The sequence below is a fragment of the Apodemus sylvaticus genome, chromosome 3 (genome assembly GCF_947179515.1).
Source record: "Apodemus sylvaticus chromosome 3, mApoSyl1.1, whole genome shotgun sequence".
Classification (NCBI taxonomy): Eukaryota; Metazoa; Chordata; class Mammalia; order Rodentia; family Muridae; genus Apodemus; species Apodemus sylvaticus.
In genome coordinates, this window is record NC_067474.1 from 46,460,886 (window position 1) to 46,485,177 (window position 24,292).

General features: G+C 42.8%; 1 protein-coding gene across 3 annotated transcripts in view; it reads left to right on the forward strand.

Annotated features, from left to right (window-relative positions):
• The window catches only part of Mdn1 (midasin AAA ATPase 1), a 120,920-nt gene extending 98,612 nt beyond the window's left edge, over positions 1-22,308 (forward strand). Inside the window, exons 83-102 of one of the 3 annotated variants that reach the window (XM_052176190.1) lie at positions 1-162; positions 1,769-1,906; positions 3,265-3,403; positions 4,898-5,067; positions 5,472-5,615; positions 6,104-6,251; positions 7,301-7,605; positions 7,834-7,998; positions 8,834-8,935; positions 9,870-10,065; positions 11,823-11,993; positions 12,378-12,535; positions 13,601-13,690; positions 14,466-14,581; positions 15,182-15,356; positions 17,615-17,688; positions 18,208-18,322; positions 18,994-19,057; positions 20,400-20,542; positions 21,015-22,308. In XM_052176190.1, the coding sequence (XP_052032150.1) occupies positions 1-162; positions 1,769-1,906; positions 3,265-3,403; positions 4,898-5,067; positions 5,472-5,615; positions 6,104-6,251; positions 7,301-7,605; positions 7,834-7,998; positions 8,834-8,935; positions 9,870-10,065; positions 11,823-11,993; positions 12,378-12,535; positions 13,601-13,690; positions 14,466-14,581; positions 15,182-15,356; positions 17,615-17,688; positions 18,208-18,322; positions 18,994-19,057; positions 20,400-20,542; positions 21,015-21,203 (2,964 nt within the window). In that variant the 3' untranslated portion in view covers positions 21,204-22,308. The remainder of the gene's footprint in view (positions 163-1,768; positions 1,907-3,264; positions 3,404-4,897; positions 5,068-5,471; positions 5,616-6,103; positions 6,252-7,300; positions 7,606-7,833; positions 7,999-8,833; positions 8,936-9,869; positions 10,066-11,822; positions 11,994-12,377; positions 12,536-13,600; positions 13,691-14,465; positions 14,582-15,181; positions 15,357-17,614; positions 17,689-18,207; positions 18,323-18,993; positions 19,058-20,399; positions 20,543-21,014) is intronic. The other 2 variants (XM_052176192.1, XM_052176191.1) reach the window with 2 other exon arrangements.
• The last annotated feature ends 1,984 nt before the right edge of the window (positions 22,309-24,292 follow it).

A 24,292-nucleotide genomic window follows, 5' to 3' on the forward strand; every position in this document is an offset into this window, starting at 1 on the left:
GTCTTCAGCCAGTCCTGTGGCTTGCTGGTGCGCCTGATACCCATGCTCTGCGGCTTCTCAGACCTCCTCCTTTTCTTCCTGACCGTATCACTGGCAACTCACCGGAGCACCGCCAAGCTGCTCTCTGTACTTGCGCAGACCTTCACAGAGCTCGCCCAGAAGGTAAGGGCTGTGGAGTGCCATGGAACAGCACACACACACTTCACATCTTTCAGGGCTTGCTGGGGCTTTTTTTTTTTTTTTTCTGGGTTGGGGGTGTATATTCTTTATTTACACTTCAAATAATGTCCCCTTTCCTGATCACCTCCCTTCCCCCCCCCCCCCCCCCACGCTTGCTGGGCTTTTTATGATAGACTCAGCAATAGCAGGCGGTGGGTGATCCTTGTGGATCCTTGTGGATTTAGGGCTTTGTCTTTGGGGGTGGGGTTGGGTTTTTTGAGACAGGGTTTCTCTGTATAGCCCTGGCTGTCCTGGAACTCACTCTGTAGATAGACCAGGCTGGCCTCGAACTCAGAAATCCGTGTGTGTCACCACTGCCCAGCCCAGTCAGATCTTAAAACTAGCAAATCCCATCTTGACCAAAGGGACTATCTAAAGACTACTGCCTTCTCTTAAATTAGGCTTTCTCCCTGTCAACTTGAAGTCTTCAGAACCTTCAGATTATGGTTAAATGATAAAAGGGCTTTTGGTGCTAAGGAGGAGAAAGTTGTTCTTTCACTGAGATACATACTACTGTGAAAAGCAGCAGAACTGTACAGCGTAGACCCGCCTTTGGTTCAGACTTGGTGAACGCTAGCCGACTGGGGTGATGTGAAAAGTACAGCTCTGGGACTCAAGCTGGCCGCTTGCCCAAGTAGACTGACTCCACCCACTAGTGTTTATGAGCACCACCTCTAAGTGACTTTACAAAGTTTTCTGTGATTTCTTCCCTAGTATTCTGAGATCTTTTTCAACTAAGTACAATATAAATGAAGTAGGAGATATAGAATGAATGAATGAATGAATGAATGAATGAATGAATGAATGAATGAATGAATGAATAAATAGAATAGAATAGAAGCCTGGACTTGTAAATACTTAAAAATTTGAGCACTGGCTACTCTTCCAGAGGTCTTGAGTTCAATTCCCAGCAACCACATGTTGGCTCACAACCATCTGTAATGGGATCTGATGCCCAATTCTAATGTGAATAAAAACAGCTACAGTGTACTCATACCCATAAAATAAGCAAATAAATAAATCTTTTTTGAAAGCACTTAGCTCCTAGAAAGCTACTTCATTGTAGCAAAGTCACAGTGTTGTTCATCTTGGACCCCCTGATAATTGGTAGCTTCATTTTTTAGTAGATTTTTATCCTTGAACTGACTGCTAGCATGTTTTCTTTTAAATAAAATTTCTTATTAAGAGCCATTACTTTTAGTGTTTGTTTTCGAGCTTCTTTCCAAAGGAGTTAGTTTTGCTGCATGTAATTGCAGCTGAGCCTGTCTCTCTGTTCAGTAGATGTGCTCTGCCCTCTCCTCAGTGGATGGGTTCTGCTTCTGTTATGTGGCTTGCTCCTAAGAAGCCATTCTAACTATCCTGATGGTATAGTTCATTCTTGGTTTTGTCTTGCCAATGTGCCAGAGGTGTCTACACAGATAGTCTTAGTCTTAAAATCTCAAATTGTGAAACTACATGATCACTCTCAGTTCTAAAAGGGAAAAGAATGTCAAAAATCTGTTGCATTTCCAGCCGGATTATAACATTTGCTAACTCTTTTCCCCTCAAGGGGTTTTGTTTACCTAAAGAATTGATGGAAGATTCGGCAGGAGAGGGAGCAACACAGTTCCATGACTACGAGGGAGGTGGGATCGGAGATGGCGAGGGCATGAAGGATGTGAGTGAGCGAATAGAAAATGAGGAACAGGTATGTTCGTACAGCTTGTGTAAGATGACCCTGAGTGTTTCTCAAACTTGTTAGTAGGCCAACAGCCTCATCCTGATCTCTGTGGTCCTGGAGGTCCTGGAGCGTTGCACTCGGCCACTTGTTATGACTGTAGTCTTGGAAGGATTGACTTTTGCAGTTTAACTTTAAATGGGGATTTGCTGATGATTTCTGAAGAATATTCTGGGGCCTATGATAATTGGTATTGCTTTGTTTAATTTTAAATTACATTTTATTTCGTATAGGAATGGAATAAGGCATACACGTATGAGAGGTCAGGGATAGGTTGCGAAGTTATTTTGTCTGTATATCTGTCTCAAAACAAGCAAGCAAGATAACACCAATCCAAGTTATTTTTCTTGGAAGAAAAAACTAGAAAGAAATTTTAAAAATGATGCTGGTGTTTATGTGATGACTTCATACTTACTGTTATTTCAAATTTTCTATATTTTTCTAATATGCAGTCATAGAGTACAAGTAGAAAAGTACAGTTCATTGCAAACATAAAGTAAGATAAGGTTAGATTCACTAAATTTTGGCTTACATAGATACTTTTTGGGTTTTTCGAGACAGGGTTTCTCTATATAGTCCCGGCTGTCCTGGAACTACATAGATACTTTTAAAGATATTTTTTTCATATAAACGGATGATTTGTCTTGGGTATATCTGCACACAGTGCCTTCAGTTGTAAGCTGTCATTTTGGGACTGGCGATCATACCCAGGTTGTCTGGAGAAACAGCCAGTTCTATTTACCTGTTAAACCATCTCTCTCCCCAAGTATACTGTTGTTCTAATGATCAAAGTGACAAAAAAACAAAGAGAAAAGATTCAGATAATAAGGCTGGTATATGGGGTAGTGCTAAGACAGCATACATTTAGGTAGCCCAGGCTAACCTCAAATTTGAAATCTTTCCGAGTTCTGTGATAACAGGTATATGCCACCACAACTCGTAGGATTTTACCCCCTTGTAACTCTGTCTTATCATCACTCCTGGCAAGAATTCCATATTCTTACAAATATCTCTGAGATGCTGATTTGAGGTTTTGGTTGGTTGGGTTGTTTGTTTTATGATGGTGGTAGTGATTTTACAATTCTCATGAAGAAAGGCAAATAATATTCTTCATTTTCTGATCAGAAAATCAATAAAATAAAAATTTACTCCAGAAATATGAAGCAAGCCTTCATAAATTACTGCATGTGGCCATCTTTATCAGGTTTCTTGTTTGCTTTTTCTCTCCTGCTGCAGAGAACTTTCAGTGTTAAACTTAGCGTGTATATTATAAAATTGAAGCATGGGTGAAGCAGTGTTCACCGGTGCTCTTGCATTTCTTCCCAAAGGTAGAAGATACATTTCAGAAGGGTCAAGAGAAGGACGAGGAGGACCTTGACTCAAAACCTGATACTAAAGGCGAGGATAATGCCATCGAGATGTCAGAAGACTTCGACGGGAAAATGCATGATGGCGAGCTTGAGCAAGGTCCGAGACTGTCATCTCATCCTGCTTTCTGGATACTAAATAGTTTGTACCGAAACTTGTAGGGCGTCAAGAAGGAGCTGCTGTATTGTGTGCACTACGCTGGTTGCTCACACAGCTGCAGCCATGGGTGCCATGCCTGTCCCTTCTGAGGCAGTGAGTTACAAGTGTGTTCTCCTCTGAGGGAGCCACAACCTTGATTTTGTTGGATGAAGTGGCTCCATGTCTACAGAGAAATCCAGACGATGACCACTAACAGCTTGGCTCTACATTTGTTTGTAGAGGGTTTTTTTTTTTTTTTAATTATTATTATTGTTGGTTTATTTTTTTATGACTTTTTCCTTAATTGCAAAAACATTATGGAGCTGGGAAAAGGCTGTGAGTAAAATCACTTGTTGTGGAAACATGAAGACCTGGGTTCAAAGCCTCAAATTCAGATAAGCATCTATAATCCCAGCAGATTATAGATGGGACAGATGGGAGACATTAATAGGAAAAACTCCAGAAGCTGGCAGACAAACTAAATTAATGCAGTAGAAAAACAGACCCTGTCTTGTGAAGTGAGAACCAAAAACTGACACCTGTGGTTTTCTTGACCACACACCTACACTCATAAACATGTGCACATACACACAAGTAATAAAGGAAAACAAACTGTATTTCTTGTATGTATGTAAACTGTAAGAACAAAAATTTGGGGCATATAGGCACCCACATAGGCCATACTCAGTTCTGTGGTTCACTTTCGTTTTATTTTTAACATCTTCCAAGCATGCTTCATGTGACTTTTTTTTTTTTTTTTTTTTTTTTTGAGACAGGGTTTCTCTGTGTAGCCCTGGCTGTCCTGGAACTCACTCGGTAGACCAGGCTGGCCTCGAACTCAGAAATCCGCCTGCCTCTGCCTCCCAGAGTGCTGGGATTACAGGCGTGTGCCAGCACCGCCCGGCGACAATATTATTTTTATAGCACATCATCACCTGGCATGTTGTGCCGTAATTCAGCACTTAGTCTAATTGACAAAAAAGAAACTTATCTTAAAATACAAGGTTTTATTTTAAGTGAAGGTCTTACACAAATGAGTGCTAATTTACAGTACAAGAAAAGCATAAATTTTGCCAGTGAAGCATAAGAGTGAACCCATCACCAAAGGAGACAAGATGGCCAGAGATGAAGGAAAGGAATAGTGAAGGATTAGAGAAAAAAAGAATGAAATGTTCACAGAAAAGATTGGGGAATACAGTTGCCTGTCACTTCATAGATCTGAATTGCAGCTAAATCTAAGTGTGGGTGCTGGTGTCTTCCCCAGCATCCAAACCAGACTTCTTATTGTTCACTCACACCTGGAAGTCCTTGAAAGGCTTGGCATGTGCCCAGTTTCCTGTAGAAGCAGGCAGTAGATGCTAATGACGCCTTTTCTGTGAAGTATCTGCCTTTTACACATGTGGACCTGGATGGGTGGGGTGTCTGCCTAACTAAGTGTAGCATGCGCCCTTTCAGAAGATGATGATGACAAGTCTGACAGTGAGGATGGAGACCTGGAGAAGCAGATGGGCAATCTCAATGGTGAGGAAGCTGACAAACTAGATGAGAGGCTTTGGGGAGATGATGAGGATGATGATGAAGACAATGACAGTAAAGCTGAAGAGACAGGACCAGGAATGGATGAGGTAATTAAAAGCTTGGGTCCAGGCCCTGCTCTCTTCTGCGTTTCCTTTTCTTGTTTTATCTTGGGTTTCTCTCTTACCTCATATTCAGAGCATCCAGCAGCGTGACCCAAGTCCTCCCGTGAGCTGCTCTGTTGTGGAGGAGGACCATCCATGCCAAGCCAGTTCTCCCCATGCAGCCTGCCTGGCTCTAGCTGAGACTGGCAGGGTAGGGCAGTCATGCGAAAACAGTATGATGTCTGTTCTTGCTGCTCTTGGGGCAGACTGAGGTAGTTATCTCCACCTCAGAAATAATAGTACCCTGTCTGCCAACTCTGTACTGCTTGGGCCTGGCAGCAGAAGTCATCTGTACCTGAGGAGAAAACTATCTCCTGGATGAATTTTCTTTATTTTTATTATTAATCTAGGAAGATTCTGAACTTGTTGCTAAAGATGACAACTTGGATCCTGGAAATTTAAACAAAAATAAAAAACATCAAGATGAGAAGGAAGACTTGGAACCTGAAGATGTTGAACAAAGCCAAGAGAAAATTAATGAACAGATTGATGAGGTAATGAACCCTTGGTGTTTCACCTCCTCACTAAAGACCACACTCCACAGTCCTCTGAGTGTCTAAGACATTTTTCCTTCCTATTTTCCTTTCATGTATTTCGTAGAAGAGTGCATCAGAGCCAAGCATTCAAGATGCTGAGGCAGGAGGATCATGAGTTCCTGTCCAACCATAGTTGGGGAGGGGGTTCACAACATTTTATTAATGTATCTTAAGTTGGTTTCTGCTAATGTGCTGCTTGGCTTAACTATGTTTTAGAAGCTAAGATCTGTGGTCCTTTATTTTTTTCATAAGTTTTAGGTTTTAACATTAAGTAACAAAGGGCCTATTATTACCTTTAGAGTCTATACAGAAAATGAAATTTGAAGTTCTAACATGAAAGACTGAAAATACAATTAAGTCACTTAAATGTGATAATAATATTAAAGAAATCATAGCCTCTGGTTTTATATGGTTTTTGCTCTCCCTGTTCTCTCGATGTCCCAAAGAGGGAATATGATGAGAATGAGGTAGATCCTTATCATGGCAATCAAGAAAAGCTGCCAGAACCTGAGGCCTTGGACCTTCCAGATGACTTGAAACTTGACAATGGGGACAAAAGTGGTGGCGAGGACACAGACAATGAGGAAGCAGAAGGTACGTCTTTGCAGACGCCCATAGCCAGAGGTCATTGGCAATGGGCAATACTGACAAGGCCAGAGGTGCCGCTTTGCTCGCTCGCGCCATTCCGGTTTCAGTAAACCTCCGGCATGTAGACCAGCATACCTCTCCTCCGATGTGCATGGCCAAGGACTGGTGATGTTTATCATGTACACCTCTTACTCCAAAGCCATTACCGTGTTCCCACCTGGCGGGCTGATGTGTGCACCAATTAGTCTTGATCTGTCAGGGCTCTCACACAGCTCTTTTAGAGAAGCAATGGATTTAGCTAGTCATGATAATAGAGAATCAGAGCAAAGAATTCCCAGAAAGTCACACATACTATGACAACAACCTAGAGCCCCTTCTACGCATTTCATCCTAGGGATTCCTCTAAGGATTATAGGAAACTCTAATTGAAGAGCCTGAGACTGATCCACCTCATGGAAAGATGCTAGATGGTTTCACTGATTTGACTGAATTACATACTTAGGAAAGCTAATTTTAATTATGTATAATTTTTACATATATGTTCAGACAAATAAGTTACAAGGAATGAGCTAAGACCATTTATTAAAAAAAATCTTAATTGTGGAATCTGTCTTTAATCATAGTTCCATCAACCAAGCATACATAAAATTAAGATTAAAACTGCTAAGTATATATATATATATATATATATATATATATATATATATATATATATATATATATTATCCTATCTTTCTTAAAATATCCATTTTATTTAGGCTCTTTAGATTAGTATTTTTGAATCAAAGAACAATCATGTTACTGGCTAATAGCTTTCTGAGATGTGCAAAGTGTAGGGATGGATACTCTTCTAATTAGTAAAACTTGGAGCCTCGCAGAGATAACTCAGTCACTGAAGTCCTTGCTTTGTGAGCATGAGAACCTGAGTTAAACCTCAGCATCCATGTGTATCGACTGCATCTGTCCCAGTACCACATGCATGCCTGATAAAGTATTTACTTAGCCACCCTCAAGATTGAGACATCAAGAGTTTTAAAAATTGTTGTTTTGATCAGAAGAGAATCCTTTGGAGATCAAAGAAAAGCCAGTAGATGTGGAAGAAGCAGACCATGAAACTGAAGAGCCCGAGGGTGGTCCGAATGACGGGGAAAGTCCACACGAGCCTGAGGAAGGCCCCAGTGAGGGCAAGGAGGATGTGGATATGGATAAGGGAGCTGATGACCAAGACAAAGATACATCCAGCCGTGCAGAAGAGCGTCCTGAGGAGGAGGAGAAAGAGGAAGAGGAGGAAGACAATGCTGCCACTGATGGAGTTGGAGAGAGTGGTGTCAGCCCTGTTGATGAAGATCTTCAGCCCCAGGTATTAGGGGATGTGGAGCTTTTCTTGTATTAAAAGCAATAGGAAAAACACTTTGTGCCAGCAGAATCTGTTGTAAGATACTTCTTACCACTACAGAGTTTTATGTTTTACTTGAAAACCCTCTCCTAAGCAGTCTCCTCCATACAGACTCCCTCTTTGCGCCCCTCCCCTCACCCCCTGTAGCAAGGAGTGTTCTTCCCCCACAGCATGTTTGTTTTCTCTGTGCAGAAGGAGGAAGAGGAAGGGGAGAAGTCTGATGCTGAGGAGCAGGTGCCAGAGGCCACAGAGAGAAAGGAGCACCCCTCCTGTGGGCAGACCGGAGTGGACAGTGTGCAGAGTGCACAGGCTGTGGGGCTAGCCGGGGCTGCACCAGAGAAGGAGGAGGGGAAAGAGGTGATGGGTCTCCACTGCTCTGTCCGCCTGGAATCGTGTTCTCTTCAACAAGTGTGGTCTTTTTGTTTTTGCTGTTTGTTTGTTTGTTTGTTGATGTGTAAAGGATCATCTTTCATTTTTGGAGAGAATGGTTGTTTGCCTCTTTGTGCGCTTCTTAGGAAACAATTCATTAAGAATGTGTGCTGTAGACTGAGTGATGTCCTTACTAAGAAAAAGTTACTAGATTTAAAGTCTATGGGAGCATCAGGTTTGTGTTAGTTTTCAAAAAACTTCCAAGAAAAGAAAGGTCAAATTTGGGCTTCCTTCACAACCCTGTACCTCTAATGGCATTTGACTTTTCCCTGCTGTTTGCTGGGCTTCTAAATGTCCTAATTTCACAAGGAACCCACTTCTCTGTTGACCTAATGGTACTGTGTTCTAATGGCAGCACTTTGGGCTGTGGGCAGACAGGATGTCGCTGACATGCTCCTTCACTGCTCCAAGCCCAGTCAGATGCCATTCTGTTTTCTCCGTTTGATATTTGAGGAAAATACGCCTCAGTAAAGTGGAGTGACAACCTCCACACAACTGAGCTGATGATCGGGCCTGTTCTGTCTGCCTGTCAGAATAAGACCTAACATTCCTAGGAACTAATCAGAGCAAAGCCAGGCCCCAGAGTGTGTCGGTGTTGTGCTGCTGTGTGCCAAGGGCCTTGGTTAGCGCTGGGATTGTATAGCAGACGGGTATACTGAGCGGTAGCCACTGAAGTTACAGACCACTGAGAGAAGTTGGAACCAGGGCAGCACAGCAGCCATGGCCTTAACATAGGTTTCCTCTTCTGGTGTGGATTTCTTAGGAACACGGCACTGGAGCTGCGGATGCAAACCAAGCAGAAGGCCATGAATCCAACTTGATCGCGCGTTTGTCCTCCCAGCAAAACACCAACAAAAATACTCAGGTTTCTGTCATTCTCTGATTAAATTTAGATGAAGGCAGGCAGAAAAAGATGATGTGAATGAAGTGATTATGAACAGCAAATGAAGAGCTGGAGAGATGGCTCGGTTTAACTAGGGCACTTACTGCATTGCAGAGGGCTCTGGTTTGGTCCCCAGTACCTACATATATGGCAGTTCACAACTGTCTGTAACTCTAGTTCCAAGAGACTTAATTCCCCTTCTGACCTCCACAAGCTCACATGTGCACTTGTGCACACATGCGCGCGCACACACAGACACACACACACCCCACCACCAACAACAACAAATGGCAATCTTTCCATTCCAGCCTTAGCTGATAAATGGCAGGCTTGGAGAGAAGACCCCAACCAGAAGGCTTTCCCTGCTCTGTGATTGTGCTGCCATCCAGCACCAGCCTACCAGACTTACTCTTCATATTGTCCATGGCTTTTCAGACTTAACAGTGTGTAAATGAGGTGTATTCATGCTTGTGAAATTGCTATTCTCAAAAAACAAACCAAGCACTCCCCTAAAAGCCTTCATGCTGTTTTCCCAAACCTCCAAAGGGACTTTGCCAGAGTAAGTAAATGCCACCGGTGTCACATATACATATGTATGTTTCTTTGCTTTGTTGACTGTTTTATATCATAGATCTGGTCATAGTGGCATATACCTTTTATCCCAGCATTTGGAAGGCAGAAGCAGGGGGGTCAGGAGTTGAAAGTTTATCTTAGCTGTAGAGCAAATTCAAGGCCAGTCTGAGCTGGGGGCCGGGGTGTTATCATAGAAACTATGTAAGAGTCTGATAGCCCATTCTTTTAATAGATGTATTGAATCCCACTGTTGGATGGCTGTCCCTGGGAATGAGCATTGGTTGTTTTGAGGTTTAACCTTTGCAAATAAGACTCTGATGATCGATCTCCTTATTTCCTGCAGAGTTTTAAGAGGAGACCTGGGCAGGCTGACAATGAACGCTCTGTAGGTGACCACAATGAGCGTGTCCGTAAGAGGCTGAGGACTGTGGACACAGAGAGAAAGACTGAACAGGAGCCAGGCCAGGCTCAGGTGGAAGATGCAGACACGTTTGAACATATTAAACAAGGCAGTGATGCGTATGATGCGCAGACCTATGGTAAGGTGCTAAGAATACTTCTTAGCAAGCATTTCTCTGACCGAGGCTGTGCCACATGACTGCCTGCCGGGCAAAGTAGAAGGGGAAAGAAATAGCTATCTAAAACTCTCAATACATTTTATATTATTATTATTATTTATTTATTTATTTATTTATTTTGGTTTTTCAAGACGGTGTTTCTCTGTATAGCCCTGGCTGTCCTGGAACTCACTCTATAGACCAGGCTGGCCTAAGAAATACAACTTGTTTCTGGTAGTAAGGTAACTGTAGCCAAGTATAAAATGCTCAGAGTTCTTAGGGTAAGCCCTTTATCTTTACCTGGTGCTGACCTTCAGTTTCTTGGTATTGAACATTGTTGAATGTCCTTGAACAGTGAACAGCCATAACAGAAATGGGGAGGATGAGGTCAGCGGCCATCCTCACACTTCCCTTGTGTTTGCTTTCTTCTCTTCCTGGAGTACACTGCTATAACCATGTGTACCTCTGAGCACAGGACAGAAATATGACAGTGCTTTGTTTCTCTGTGTTTCCAACATGAAAGAGAAAGTTGGTCCGTGTGTATATACACTACTTGGTCCAGATCCTCCCTTAGGCCGGGGCCTGGGCCTGTTCCTTCCTCACACTAGACGGTGTGTAGTAGCTTCTAGTATGGCAAGACCCCACTCTGGGTCCCTACAGACTCGTGACACTGAGTGACTTGAAGGTGATGGGCAGTGGATGGTGAATGGATCTTGAATTCTGTTGTTAATTCACCTAAGAATGCTTGCCTAGGGCTGGAGAGATGGCTCAGCGGTTAAGAGCACTGACTGCTCTTCAAGAGGTCCTAAGTTCAGTTCCCAGCAACCATATGGTGGCTCACAACTATCTGTAATGGGATCTGATGCCTTCTTCTGGTGTGTCTGAAGACAGTGACAATGTACTCATATAAATAAAATAATTCTTTAAAAAAAAAAAAAAAGAGCCAGGTGGTGGCAATGGTGGCGCATGCCTGTAATCCCCGCACTCTTGAGAGGCAGAGATAGACAGATTTCTGAGTTCGAGGCCAGCCTGGTCTACAAGGTGAGTTCCAGGACAGCCAGAGCTATACAGAGAAACAAAACAAAAAAACAAATCCAAAAAGAAAAAAAAGAAAAGAAAGCAAGCTTGCCTAGCGTGCACAAAGCCTTGGATTTGAGTCCTGCCACTACATAAGGCTAAGTATGGCCTGTAATCCCAGCACTACAGAGGATTATGGGTTATTCTTGACTATGTAGCAGGTTTGTGGCCAATCTATATGTGAAATCCTTTGTTATGGGACAGAAAGACTGGATCATGCCTTGGTATGAATATTCTCTTAGCTATTGCTGTCAGAGACATGGTTATAGATTTTCTCAAATCTCAGCTATAAGGTCTTTAAAATTTGTCTAAGATTAAAATGTTGAGACTTCTTTCACTCCCCCGTTTTATATCTAGTTTTTCTGTTCACAAGCTACTCTAAGCATGGATCTCAGTAGCTGCTTCAAGTCCCATGTCCACACTGCACCCATCAGTAGATAAGTGCCAGTTTCTCTTGCATGTGTGGGTACATCCTATCCTCTAGAAGCAGGTCTGCAGGAGAACAGCAGGAGGTAGTTAGGCCAGAAAGTGTCTGGGCCCATGGTTGGAAAACCAGCTTTAGTAGAATCCTGAAAGGTGGGAGTGATGGAGACGATAACCCGCTCAGTATCCCCTTCCTCGGCAGGGAAATTAAGCTTTGTCCCTCTGTGCACTGTTGGCAGATGTGGCCAGTAGTGAACAGCAGCAGACTGCAAAGGCCTCCGGACAGGATCAGGAGGAGGAGGAGGAGACAGAAGATATCCTCATGGATACAGAGGAGGAGCTGATCAGAGCAGAGGACACAGGGCAGCTGAAACCAGAGGCAGTCAAGTCAGAGCCTGCCGCAGCTTCCGGTAAGTCCTTAGTGAGCAGACTGGATGCTTTCTGTCCTCTTGGGTGGTGTACTCTTTGCGCTTTCCTATTCTAATATCTGGCTGAGGTGAATAATTCACCTCTCATGATCTTAGAAAAGAGAGTCTTGAAGATCAGTCATTGAGGGAAAACAATTTCTCACAAATTCGCTTCTGTCTCTTTAAAATATATTTAGAAAAGCAGAATAGTATGTTCTTAATTATTATAGAGATTCCTTTATTACATAAGGTTTAAGCATAAAGAAAATGAGGAAATGGAGTGGAGAGACACATGTGAAAATTATTAGTTGGGTTGAGGCTTGATTCTTTGTTAGGACAGGCACTAGTGACCCACATGATAATGAAACTGTCTTTGTATGAAAATAGGCCCTAGTGAGATGGAGGTGGATATGCAAACACTTACAACAAAAGAAGACCAAGACCCAAGAACAGCCACACCTCAGCCGGAGAATGAGAGGCCAGAAAGAAGCCGAGATTCAACTATTCATAAGCTTCGTCAATTCCTTGTGGATTCAGTTTTCCAAGTACTGAACCCATAGCTTGCTGTATTAACCCTTGGTTTTAAGTTAATTTAGAACTTTTATGGAATAGCTCATTTGGAATATCAAATCTTACCAAAATTATTAAGAGTACTCTTGGTGTAACAGATAATCTCTTAGCAACTATCATTTGCTAACTACAGTGTGTGCCCACACTTTCCCATTATGGTGGCACTAGTTCTTAGCATTGGCTCCTAGGCATCGGCCTTCCAACCTAGTCCACCACTTACATACAACTAACAACTTATGACAGTTATGTAATCATTTTTTGTGGGGGGAGGGGAGGCAGTTGGGTGCAAGGGTGGTCAGTGAGGTTTGGGGTGTGTGTGTGTGTGTGTGCGCGCGTACGCGTACGTACGTACATGGGAAGCCAAAGGACAAGTTTAGGTTTCACTCCACACAAGCAATCCATGTTTTATTGTTGTAGTTATTTGCTTGTTTTAGTGGGGTTTTTTGTTTGGGGGTTGGTTTTTATTTGACTAGTTGAGACTGGGTCTCTGGTTGTCCTAGGATTTCCCAAGAAGGCTAAGGAGGCTGAGCAGCTAGCTCCAGTGAGCTGTGTGTGCCCCTCAGCACTGTTTGAGCATGCCTGGCTTTGGTTGCATGGGTTCTGAGGCTAGAATTGGGGTCATACTTGTAAGACATGCACTTACTAACTTAGCCATCTCTCCAGCTGTAAGAGGAGCCTTATAGCTGAGCCTTGCCCCACAGTAATTGGACTTAGTGGCGACAGAGGCTTATCAGAAAGTGGAGAAGAAACCCTTGAGGTGGTCTGTTGTCCTCTGGTCTCCTATATGTGCATCTGAATATACACAAAAAAAAAGAGATTTGGTTTGTTTTTTGTTTAACTAGGCTATATTTATAAGTGATAAGAGTTCTGTTCATGCATTTGATCTTGAAAACAAATGGAATCATCTGATTGCACCTTTAAATTTGCTTGAGTTGTAAGTTCAGGCATACAACTGCAACAAAGTTAGACCACAGGACAACAGTCAGTTATAAGTCATTGATTTCAACCTGGGCCACCACTCATGTAGCTTTCCTTCTTAGCCCTTTCTAAAAGATGTCGGTGAGCTGAGACAAGAGATGGAAAGGCAGCTGGAGATGTGGCAGGCACACGACTACGGCAATGCAGAAGAAGTAAGTTAGAGTTTTGGGGCTTGTTCTTCTTTTCCACAAAATAACTTGCTTGTTTTCTTAAAGGTATAACTCAGTAGGTTCTGAGCTCCAGTTACCTCTGTAAATGGCTGATGGAGACTGTACTGAGAACTTCCCTAAGCTGGGGATCCACTGATTGTGCCCATTCTGCCACTACACCTATAGTGTCGTTAAAACAGACATAGTTGGTTCCTTTAACTTGTATTGCTGGCTTCTAAGGACACTAGGCAAAAGTTCATGCTGTGTAGTCTTGAACAGTCTTCAGGTCCTTGCTGGCTATGTGGAAATGTATTTTATTTTAATGATTTAACCTCTAAATATACAGTGTATGTGCATGCTTATATTCTGTGTTTATTATACCTCGCATGTAGTACGTGCTCTGCTATAGTCAGTATGAAGCCTGTGTGTGTATGTATCCGTGGCTGTTGAGAGGGATTTGTGTACACTGTCACTCTCCCTTTTGAAAACTGATGAGCGCTCAGGTACTTGAGCCTTGCCCAGAGTCCACATTAACATGTGACTGCAAAGCATCAGGTCGAGTTCTTGAACTGGCAGGAGCAAACTGTTGAGTTATTTGTGAATTCCCATTGTTAACAGCCCCTTGGAACTGTATGTTAACGGGATTTAGGGGCCAGTGGGATTTATGTAGTTGGATTGCTGCTTGCTGAGCAGAGCTGTAAAGTGCTTTCTGAGAAGGTTTATGCAAGTTCTTTTCTGCTTCAGCACTCTAATAGTAATTTCTACTTTGCTGTCCTAGGAGAAGGCCGCAGATGAGATGTGGCAGAATTACCTAGTCTTAACTGCATCTCTTTCACAACAGCTGTGTGAGCAGCTTCGTCTCCTACTAGAACCTACACAGGCAGCCAAACTAAGGTAAGTCTTCCCTGCTTGAGGCCCTCAGAGGTCAGGGTCAACCAGTGCAATTACACTCGGCACTGAGCAGGTACAGTGTTGGCTTGCTGTTCCTGCTCCCTTGGCACTATTGTGGTGTCTGCTACTGTCCCCTTTTAGCTGTAAATAGGAACTGTGTGTGTGCATTTCTGTGATGAGGAAATACATCCATGAAGGCAGCTTACATTCTGCTGTGTGGGAAACAGCTGTAGATGTGGTACTGTTTACTGTGTTTATGGTGTGTGACAGAGCTAGGATCAGAACCACAAAGATTTGGTCAAAGTCGTGGTTTAGAACTGAAAAGGGAAACATGAGGCTTTGCATTTAATACAGAAAAATCACTGTCAAATTCTGTAAATGTGTTTTACCGATTCTGGAAAAGCTTAGTTATTCAGTCACATCTGAGGCCGGCGCTCTGGCTGACAGAAGGCGCTAATTACAGTCTGCATTAGATGTCAGCATTTTGCCAGGAGTAGTTACCTGACACTGTGGCCTTTTTAAGATTTTAATAATGTGATTTTGTCTTAAAATTGTGTGGCATGATCCTGTGTTCATCTTTGCTCCCCTTGGTTCCTGTAACAGAGGAGACTATCGAACAGGGAAACGGCTGAACATGCGTAAGATCATTCCATACATTGCCAGTCAGTTTCGGAAAGACAGGATTTGGCTTCGTAGGACCAAGCCCAGTAAGCGGCAGTATCAGATTTGTCTGGCTATTGATGACTCCTCGAGCATGGTAGACAACCACACCAAACAGGTAAGGGGAGAAGAAGCAGGCTTGGGGCCTCCCTTGGGCTAGCTGGCCGGAAGGAGATGGTGATTCCATCCAGAAAGAGGTGTAAGATTGCACACCATGGGATTTCTGAAAGTGTTTGGTTTCTAGGGAGTGCTGGTTCGGTTCTTTTCTTTTCTTTTCTTTTCTTTTCTTTTCTTTTCTTTTCTTTTCTTTTCTTTTCTTTTCTTTTCTTTTCGATTTGGTTTTTTTCGAGACAGGGTTTCTCTGTATAGCCCTGGCTGTCCTGGAACTCACTCTGTAGACCAGGCTGGCCTCAAACTCAGAAATCCGCCTGCCTCTGCCTCCCAGAGTGCTGGGATTACAGGCGTGCGCCACCATCGCCTGCTCTTGTTTTTTTTGTTTGTTTGTTTGTTTGTTTGTTTTGTTTTTAATGGTGATTTTATTTGGTGTAAGCCGGCACCTGACCTAAGATAGCGATGCTCTCCTGGAAGAAGCTAAGAATGTGCCCCCTGAGTCCAGTGCACATCTCATCTCCCCATAACTTTGGGCAACTTGTCAGTTTCACTCTCTTTAAAAAAACAAATAAGGATTATAACAGTACCTACATCAGTGGTGAAGACTAAATTAAATATAAAGTACCTAGTTGAATGCTTTTTTTTTTAACCAATTTGTTCTAAAACTACTGTCATTTATGCAGGTAGTAATAAGAATTTTCTCACAATTCTTCATATGTGGGCACTATGTTGGGTTGATTTACTGATATAGATGATAAAAGAATTGTTTAAATCAATTCTGGCCCAGAAATTGAAAAAAAATTAAAAAACAAAGAGGGATATGTTTAAAGACGGATGTTTGATCAGAGGAATGAAAAAAACCTAAGAAAATGATTTCATTTACAAAGGCTAATCAGCAATCTTGTCCAGTTTTTCATTGTGCCTTTAAAGTTCTGTCTCTGTGTAAAACTTTTGAATTGAGTGTTTTTGCCTTTTAAATCTCTTTGGATTTGCTGCAGATGAAGATGATGAATTGTTACATGTTAAAATTGGCAGTGTCCAAAGAAGGCAGAGGGTTAACTGTCCTTAGCTATCGTACATCCCAGTGTACAATGAGACGTGTTTGTGCTGCACTAGTGTGGAAGTGTGACTGTTGTGTGCTCTCCACCGGGTGTATTCATTACCAGGACTGCATTCAGCCCTAGCTACTCACAGCTTAGCTGGTGGGGCCACAGAAATGCCTCACGTTCCCTGCTTTATTATGTATTCGTTACCCTGAAATTTAGGACCCACAAATTGGCAGCCTTATTTCCTCCCATCTGTTAAGCATGCTAGTAACCATTTGTAAATGAAAAACAATTTTCTTCATGTGCTTTATTTCATGGTGAGCTAGAGTTTTCTTTATGTGTACAGGAATGTTATTTTCAAAATATGAGTTTCTATGTTTCAAGGGATTTCAGGTTGTCTGTCTGATTTAATAACTTACAGTTAGTTGCTTTGGGATTATCTTTAAAGCCACACAGGGTCTTTGAGTAGTGAAACACAAAAAAATAAATAAACAAACACACAAGCACATGTATGCCTTCCCCTTCCACTCGGGACAGAAAAAAAAATATTTGGATCTTTTCAGAACACTTAGAAAAATACAAGACGCCCCCCTCTCCCTTTCAGTTTTCCAATTTTTAAAACTCATTCTTCCCCAACACTCGTAAGATAATAGTGCTATAGTCTAGGGCCTTACTAGGTTTGTTTTCTCTACCAGTTAAAGAATTAAAAGGCAGGAGAAATCTCAAGCATTGCAGACAGAATCATCAGTTGAAGGAAGGCATTTACTGGGGGTGGGAAACGTACACAGTAGACACAGAGAAAGGTCCTCTGCAAAGTTGACTGGGACTCGGAAATCTGAATAATTCTGGTAATAAAATTTGTAGCTCAGTTCTCTAGTCTGACTCTACCACGTGAGAATTAGTTCAAACTCTTTTAACTTTAGTTACATAGATTTTATATAGGCTCCGCTATGGAAAGAAAGGAAAATTTGCATTTCTGGGACATATTTCTCAATACCACTGTTGTTACTTAGTCTGTAGAGCAAACCACTCCTCTCGCTATTGCACTCGGGTTTAATCAGCTAAACACCAGGGAGGGTTCCCGGGGCCCCAGCCTGAGTTGGTCGTGTGACTGTCATTCACCTGTTTGCCATACAAAAAATAATGCTTTCTGTAAACTCTTGAAGCAAACTGATTTAGGAAAGTTTTAATGCCTTAAACTCCTTTTTTGTCTTCATAGCTTGCATTTGAGTCATTGGCTGTGATTGGTAATGCTCTAACCCTCCTAGAAGTGGGTCAGATTGCAGTGTGCAGGTAATGTTGCCATTTACAAGTTTGTATTGTTTGTTTTTGTTGTGGTTTTTACTTCATGTATATGGGTGTTTTGCTTTTGTGTATGTCTGTGTGCCACATGTATGCAATACCCTTGGGAGCCAAAAGAGGCATTAGATCCCTAGAACTGGAATTATAGATAGTGGGAGCCACCAGTGGGTGGTAGGATTCAAACCTGGATCCTCTGGATGAGATGCTCTTAGCTGATGAAGCCGTCTCTCTGTGCCTTAATACTACCTTTGGTTTTTGTTTGATTGTTTTGTTTCTTTAGGCAGGGTTCCTCTGTAGATCCTTGGGGCTGTCATGGAATTTGCTTTGTAGACCAGACTGACCTCCAACTCAGAGATCTGCCTGCCTTTGCCTCCTGGGGTTAAAGATCTGGATTGCCACTCCAGCTATAATGTTGCCTTCGAACCACAGTAGGGAAATCCTGTTCCCAACCTTTATTGTTTTGATCACATGATTGAAGAAATCATGTTGTGTCTGATTTTTCTTTCCAAGCTTTGGAGAGTCAGTAAAGCTGTTGCACCCATTCCACGAGCAGTTTAATGATTCTTCAGGGTCTCATATTCTACGGCTCTGCAAATTCCAACAAAGGAAGACTAAGATTGCTCAGGTATACTGATGAAGTCAAGATTTGTTTTGCACAAATTCTAAAGCTGATTAGATAGTAAGAGACATTAATTTTTAGAACCTCCTGGGCACATTCTAGACTTAGGACAGACAGCATGACACAGTAGTAACTCAAGTCTATATGTTACTAGAACAGTTTCCTAGGCATCCCTTAACCAAGGTGTGACTCCTTTTTCTCACTCCTCGAAGATCATTGACCTGAGCACAGTTGAGCAGTTTGAAACATTTGAAAAACAAAGTTTTCCTTTAGTATCCTAGGATGTCCTGTTGGTCAGTTGGGTTTGGGCCTAGTCTCTCATTAAGCCTAGAGAAGCAGCCTTGGGAAGCAAAGCTAGAAATTTCTGAAGAAGATGAAATAACAGCCTTTCCACTCTTAGTTCTTGCTGTTTTGCTCAACAGATTTATTAACTTGAAAGAAGGAGACTGTTTTATTCATGCCTGTTCATATAAGTCTTTTCTTCTTTTGGAGTGCCCTGTAGAACACTAATAGAACATTAGCTGGTGACAGTCTTGTCTGTACTTAAGCATATCAGTGTTCAGTGGTAAATGCTGCCCAGTAGAAAGACAGACCGTTAAGTCAGAAGCCAAGGGAATCGCTATGATTAAGAAAGGGGAGCTTAAGTAGTTATATTAATTTGTGCTGGTTCTGTTTAGTTTCTAGAATCTGTAGCCAAAATGTTTGCAGCTGCCCAGAAGCTCTCCCAGAACGTCAGTCCAGGTGAGCTGCTTGCAGTGTCTTTTCTCTCTCTCTGCTCTTTTGTTTTTAATTTGTGAGTGAATGTATTTTTGTTCGCGCATGTGTACAGATGCATGTGTGTGTGGAGGCCTAAGGTTGGCTTTGGAAGTCTTCCTTGATCACTCTACCTTGTTTATTTGCTCATTTAATTTTTGAGAAAGGGTCTTTAATGAACCAGGAGCTCACAGCTAAGCTGGTCCTCAACCCCCAGGCTTCTTCTGTCTCCCGCTCTCCAGCACTGGGATTACAGGCATACATTGCCACTCTTGCCTTTTATGGGGTACTGACAATCCTAAGTCAGTTCCTCCTACTTGCATAGGAAGCAATTTACCAATGAGCCATCTTCTGAGTCCCTTTAACCTCCAACACCTTTTAAAAATATTTTCTATAGGAAAAAACAAAAAGATGGACTTCTGTCATTGATGGAATTCTTTATTCATTATTTGTTCTGAAATTCATGCTGAACTCAATTTTTTTTAAGACTTATTCATTATAAGTACACTGTAGCTGTCTTCAGACACACCAGAAGAGGGTGTCAGATCTTGTTATGGATGGTTGTGAACCACCTTCTGATTGCTAGGATTTGAACTCAGGACGTCTAGAAAGAGCAGTCAGTACTCTTAATCACTGAGCCATCTCTCCAGCTCCACTGAACTCATTTTAAGGCTTATAATTGATAAGTCACTAATTACAGATTAGAACATACTATATGATAGATTAAGTTCAGCATTGGATAGGAATAAGGTGTATGGAATTAAGTATAAAGTTCACACTCATTGTAGAATGTAATCCAAAAATGAGTTAATGTAATTATGATTGCTTTGGGGCTTGAAATATGACATTCATCTAGCCCTGATTCTGTCATGGAAAAGAGGGAAAGAGAAGGAAATTAGGGACATAGAATTGTCCTGTTTAGAAATGTCCAGAAGGCAATATATGAAATTTGGATAGTTCTAGTTTACTAATTGGGTCACTTCTGGTGGCCCATTCATCTCTATGGCTGCTGGAGTCCACAGACGTAAGCATGAGGGTCACAGAGCAACTTCTGCTTGTATCATGTGAGTCTCAAGGAATAGGTCGAGGTGGTCAGGAAAGAGCAGGGCCTCCCATGGCCCTCCTGCTTTGCCTTTAATGGAGTTGATCTAAACTTGACCTTCTGTCTGCTGTGCTGACCAATTGAGGATCGTGTCTCTCCTGTTTATGTGCAGAATGTGGCAATTCCAGGGATCTGTCTGTCTTTAGAATGCCCACAAATGGCTTCCAATTGTTCACATGGGTTTTATCTTTCTCCCACCCCCATCCCCCCAATGCACGGCTTCTGCAGAGACTGCCCAGCTGCTCCTCATAGTTTCTGATGGACGAGGCCTTTTCCTTGAAGGCAAAGACAGAGTCTTAGCAGCGGTCCAAGCCGCCCAGAATGCCAACATCTTCGTCATTTTTGTTGTGTTGGATAATCCCAATTCACGGGTGAGTGAGCAGGTGCCAAAAGCTACCATGCTGTGTCGGCCTGAGCTTGCTGAGAAGTCGGCTGCAGCTCTGCCCTGGTGTCTAGCTGGCGCTCAGTGGTCTGCTTCAGTAAGCTCCACATCCTCACAGAATGGCGGCTGTCAAAGTGGGTTCTGAGTTCCTTTAAATAGAGACCAGCCTTTCCCATAACATCCTAGCAACTGGCAAACTCAGGGTCTGAGGAAGCACATAGCTGCAGGTCCTGACTGGCAAGGTTCTCCATAGAAAGTAGAGACACTGTTGCAAGGAAAGCAGGGTTTCTTATTTGTTCCTCTTCCTTGAACTTCTCCTATCAGAAAGAGCTGCCTTCTTCATAAACATTTTGAAAGTTTCTCTTATGTCAGCTTTTCCTGTCAACTAACAAGGTCACCAATGAACTAGTTAAGGATCTATTTAATTTTTCTTTTTCTTTCAAAATGTCTTCTGTTAACAGGATTCTATTTTGGACATTAAAGTACCACTATTTAAAGGACCAGGAGAAATGCCCGAAATCCGATCCTACATGGAAGAGTTTCCATTTCCATTCTACATCATTCTTCGGGATGTGAATGCACTTCCTGAGACCCTCAGTGATGCCCTCAGGCAGTGGTTTGAGCTGGTGACTGCATCTGATCACTCCTAGAGCAGAACACAGTCAGTGAGAGGCCTCGGGATCACAGCATCCCTGGAGCTCCCCTTACACGGCTGTTCGTGAACTCAGTGCTCTGATAACTGCTTCATCTTGGATCTGATTTTTTTTTACTGTATCAACAGTTATAAGAACATATTTTATTGCACTATACATTTGTATTTACAACATAGAAGAGCTTGGCGCAGCTCTTGGACTCCTTGCTGTACTGAGCACAGAAAGCTTACAAGCAGTACCAGGGCTTGGGACTGGGGACCAGGTAGAGCTCACACTGCCCTTCTCTAGAGCTCAGCCGCTTGCTTTTCTCTGCTCAGCACCTTGAGGAAATGAATCTAGGAACACGGGCTGCATTCTGCCAGCCCTTTGGACAGAGGACTAAAGGGGGCTGCGCTCTGGTCCCTGCCTTAAGCTCTACCAAGTCACTTGGTGGGACACATCTTACCCTGCTTAGAGATCAGGAGACTCAGATGGTGTGTTCTCATAAGGCAGTCAGCACAGGTACAGTAGAGCTGTACAGAAGTGAAGCAGCTGTCTGCGCCCTTCCCAGCGGCTGCCTCAGGAGACTATGCAATAACGGACAGGTGATTCTCTCTTATTTCATTCTCGGGCTGCCATAGCCCCTGCTGTAATTTATTTCTTTGGCCATCCTTTCCCCAATACTAAGAGGAAAAGTTATTCCTCATACTGCTTTCAAGCTACCCTCAGCCAGTGTCGCTGTGGAAAGGAATGAAAGGATGCTGCGTCCACAGGAACTCAACAGCTCCGTCTTCCCTCAGCCACTCAGCACGGGAGTGTTGGGCTTGGGTCCTTCAGAGCTGGACACAGTTTTCCTTGGCCAGAAAGCAGTGTTTGAATACTTGAAATCATGTGTTGTGTTGTGTTTAAGTGTTGTCTGTAGGCATTGTGCTGTGCATCTGTCTCCATGTCTGTTTCCAGATGACACTGTGAAGTGTGCCACCCGTGTATGGTGGTCATCAAAGACAGATGGCTTATTGTTTAACAAAGTGTCCTAAAGCATGTACTTAAAGTTATATTATTTTTTATTCAAAAATGCTATGCAGCTTATATTCTGAAAACTATTAAATAATTGTTGAGTTAATCTTTGATCATTCTTAATGGCGTATGAGAAAGATGACAGGATTGAAAATGTGTTTGGGATTGGTCTGATCTGCCAATCAGACGGTGCTAGCACACAGACCTGTAGTTCAACATGGTAAAGGAACTGCCTCACTGGTCAGTTGTATGATTCCTGAGCTGCAGCGCGCAGGCTTTGTAGCATGGGAACTGGGTAAGTTGGCAGAACCGCATGGGTGGAATAAAGATTCTGTTCTGTAACTCTTCACTCATGACGCATTGAGTACAGTAACAGTCGGCATGTGTGGCTGGGAAAGGGCCTTCCAAACCAGGTACTTAACAATGATTTCTTTGCCCATAGGGAAGCCTGGGGCTCTGGGCAGAATTCTTATGAACAGGTGCCATTTCAACTTGGGTTGTCCCAGGAAAGGGGACTTTTTGCCCTCACTGCCTATCCGCCCGCACCTACCCAATCTGGCCAGATAGCTGCGCCCTCATATTTAAACACTGTCTGAATGCCATCTTTGTAATCTTACTCAGATAACTTTCCCATTGACACAGCCTCAAAATCATCTTATCAGAAAAGTCAGTGAAGGTGGGTGTAGTGGTGTTGCACACACACACTTTGTTTTAGCACCACTAAGCCTGGAGGTGCTTGCTTTTATTTCAGCTTCTCAACAGAAAAAATACCTTTTGGGTGTGATATATATGTGTACACATATATAACATAATATACATATATAACATAAATATGTGTATACATATTTATGTTCTCAGCACTTGAGAGGCAGAGACACGTGGATCTCACCTGTTCCAGGACTACATAGCATCAAAAGATGGTCAAACTGTATGAAGGTCCAGCAAGGCATTTTTTGGTGTTCTCAAGTAGACATGGGTCACAAAGCAAGACAGTGTCATTGTATAAGTACAGTGTGTGATGCTTAAACAACTACGAGGTTACTCAGTGTAACCTTAGGAGACCACCACCAGGTATTGTCATGTGTTGTTAACTGACAATGTCTGACTCGGGTAACGGACTACAAATATACTCGTAGTTTTTGACACCGTTTATTTGAAATAATGCACTATATTCAGACACGCCAAAATGGAGTGGTACATTCAGATGTACCGTTTCCTCTCAGCAATGCCTTCGTGTTTACTGTTGAGGAACGTGACGTGCTGAGGTTTCACCCACGTGTCTCCTTTACAACTCCATCAAAATCCTGTCCAGCCATCTAGTTAGCATTATCTGACATTCATCTTCCCTTTGCCTCTGATTGTACTGCAACTGAAATTAGTTTCCAGCCTGACATCTCAACTAGTTATTTTTGCCTATACTACTTCATGTTACTTACCGTATCCAAGTAGCTTTCTCCAGCGGAAAAAGCCCTTCAGAAGCAAGGCGGAGTAGTGCGAGCCTTTAAAAAAAAAACAAAAACAAAAACAAAAACCCTTCAGAGCTCTGTACATGCTCGGCAAGCTTCCCTGCTTAGCTCTCTTGTTCCTTCCCCTCTCCACCAGAGAGATTGCCAGAGTGTGTAAGGTACCTGTGTGTGTGTGTGTGTGTGCACGCGTGTGCTGCCTGGATCTTACTGCAGTGGCTGGGATGGCGCCATCCTCCTTTTAACAGTCACATCCACCTTAACATGTAAGGAAGTTCCATGCCTCTGACCACGGCCCAGGTGAATAAATCACCTGCTGAGTGTGATAGCCAAAACGTGTCACCTGAGCCCTTTGACCTATAACTGACAGTGATGACATCATAGGTTTTGTCTTTAGGAAAGCTATACCCCCAAGCTTTGGTGTTCAATATCTTTGGGGCCAGAACCTGTCCTTGGTTGCTAGCTAATAAAGAACTCTATGGCCTTTTATGTGTAGTAGTCTGGACTGTTTAATTATGAGAAGCTTCAGAGAAATTACTCCCTCCCCACAGGAATCGGCCGTGCTCCAGACCTTTCTGCCTCGCCCTACCCCCCCACCACCAGTTGGGAAGATGGGAGGGTGGGATG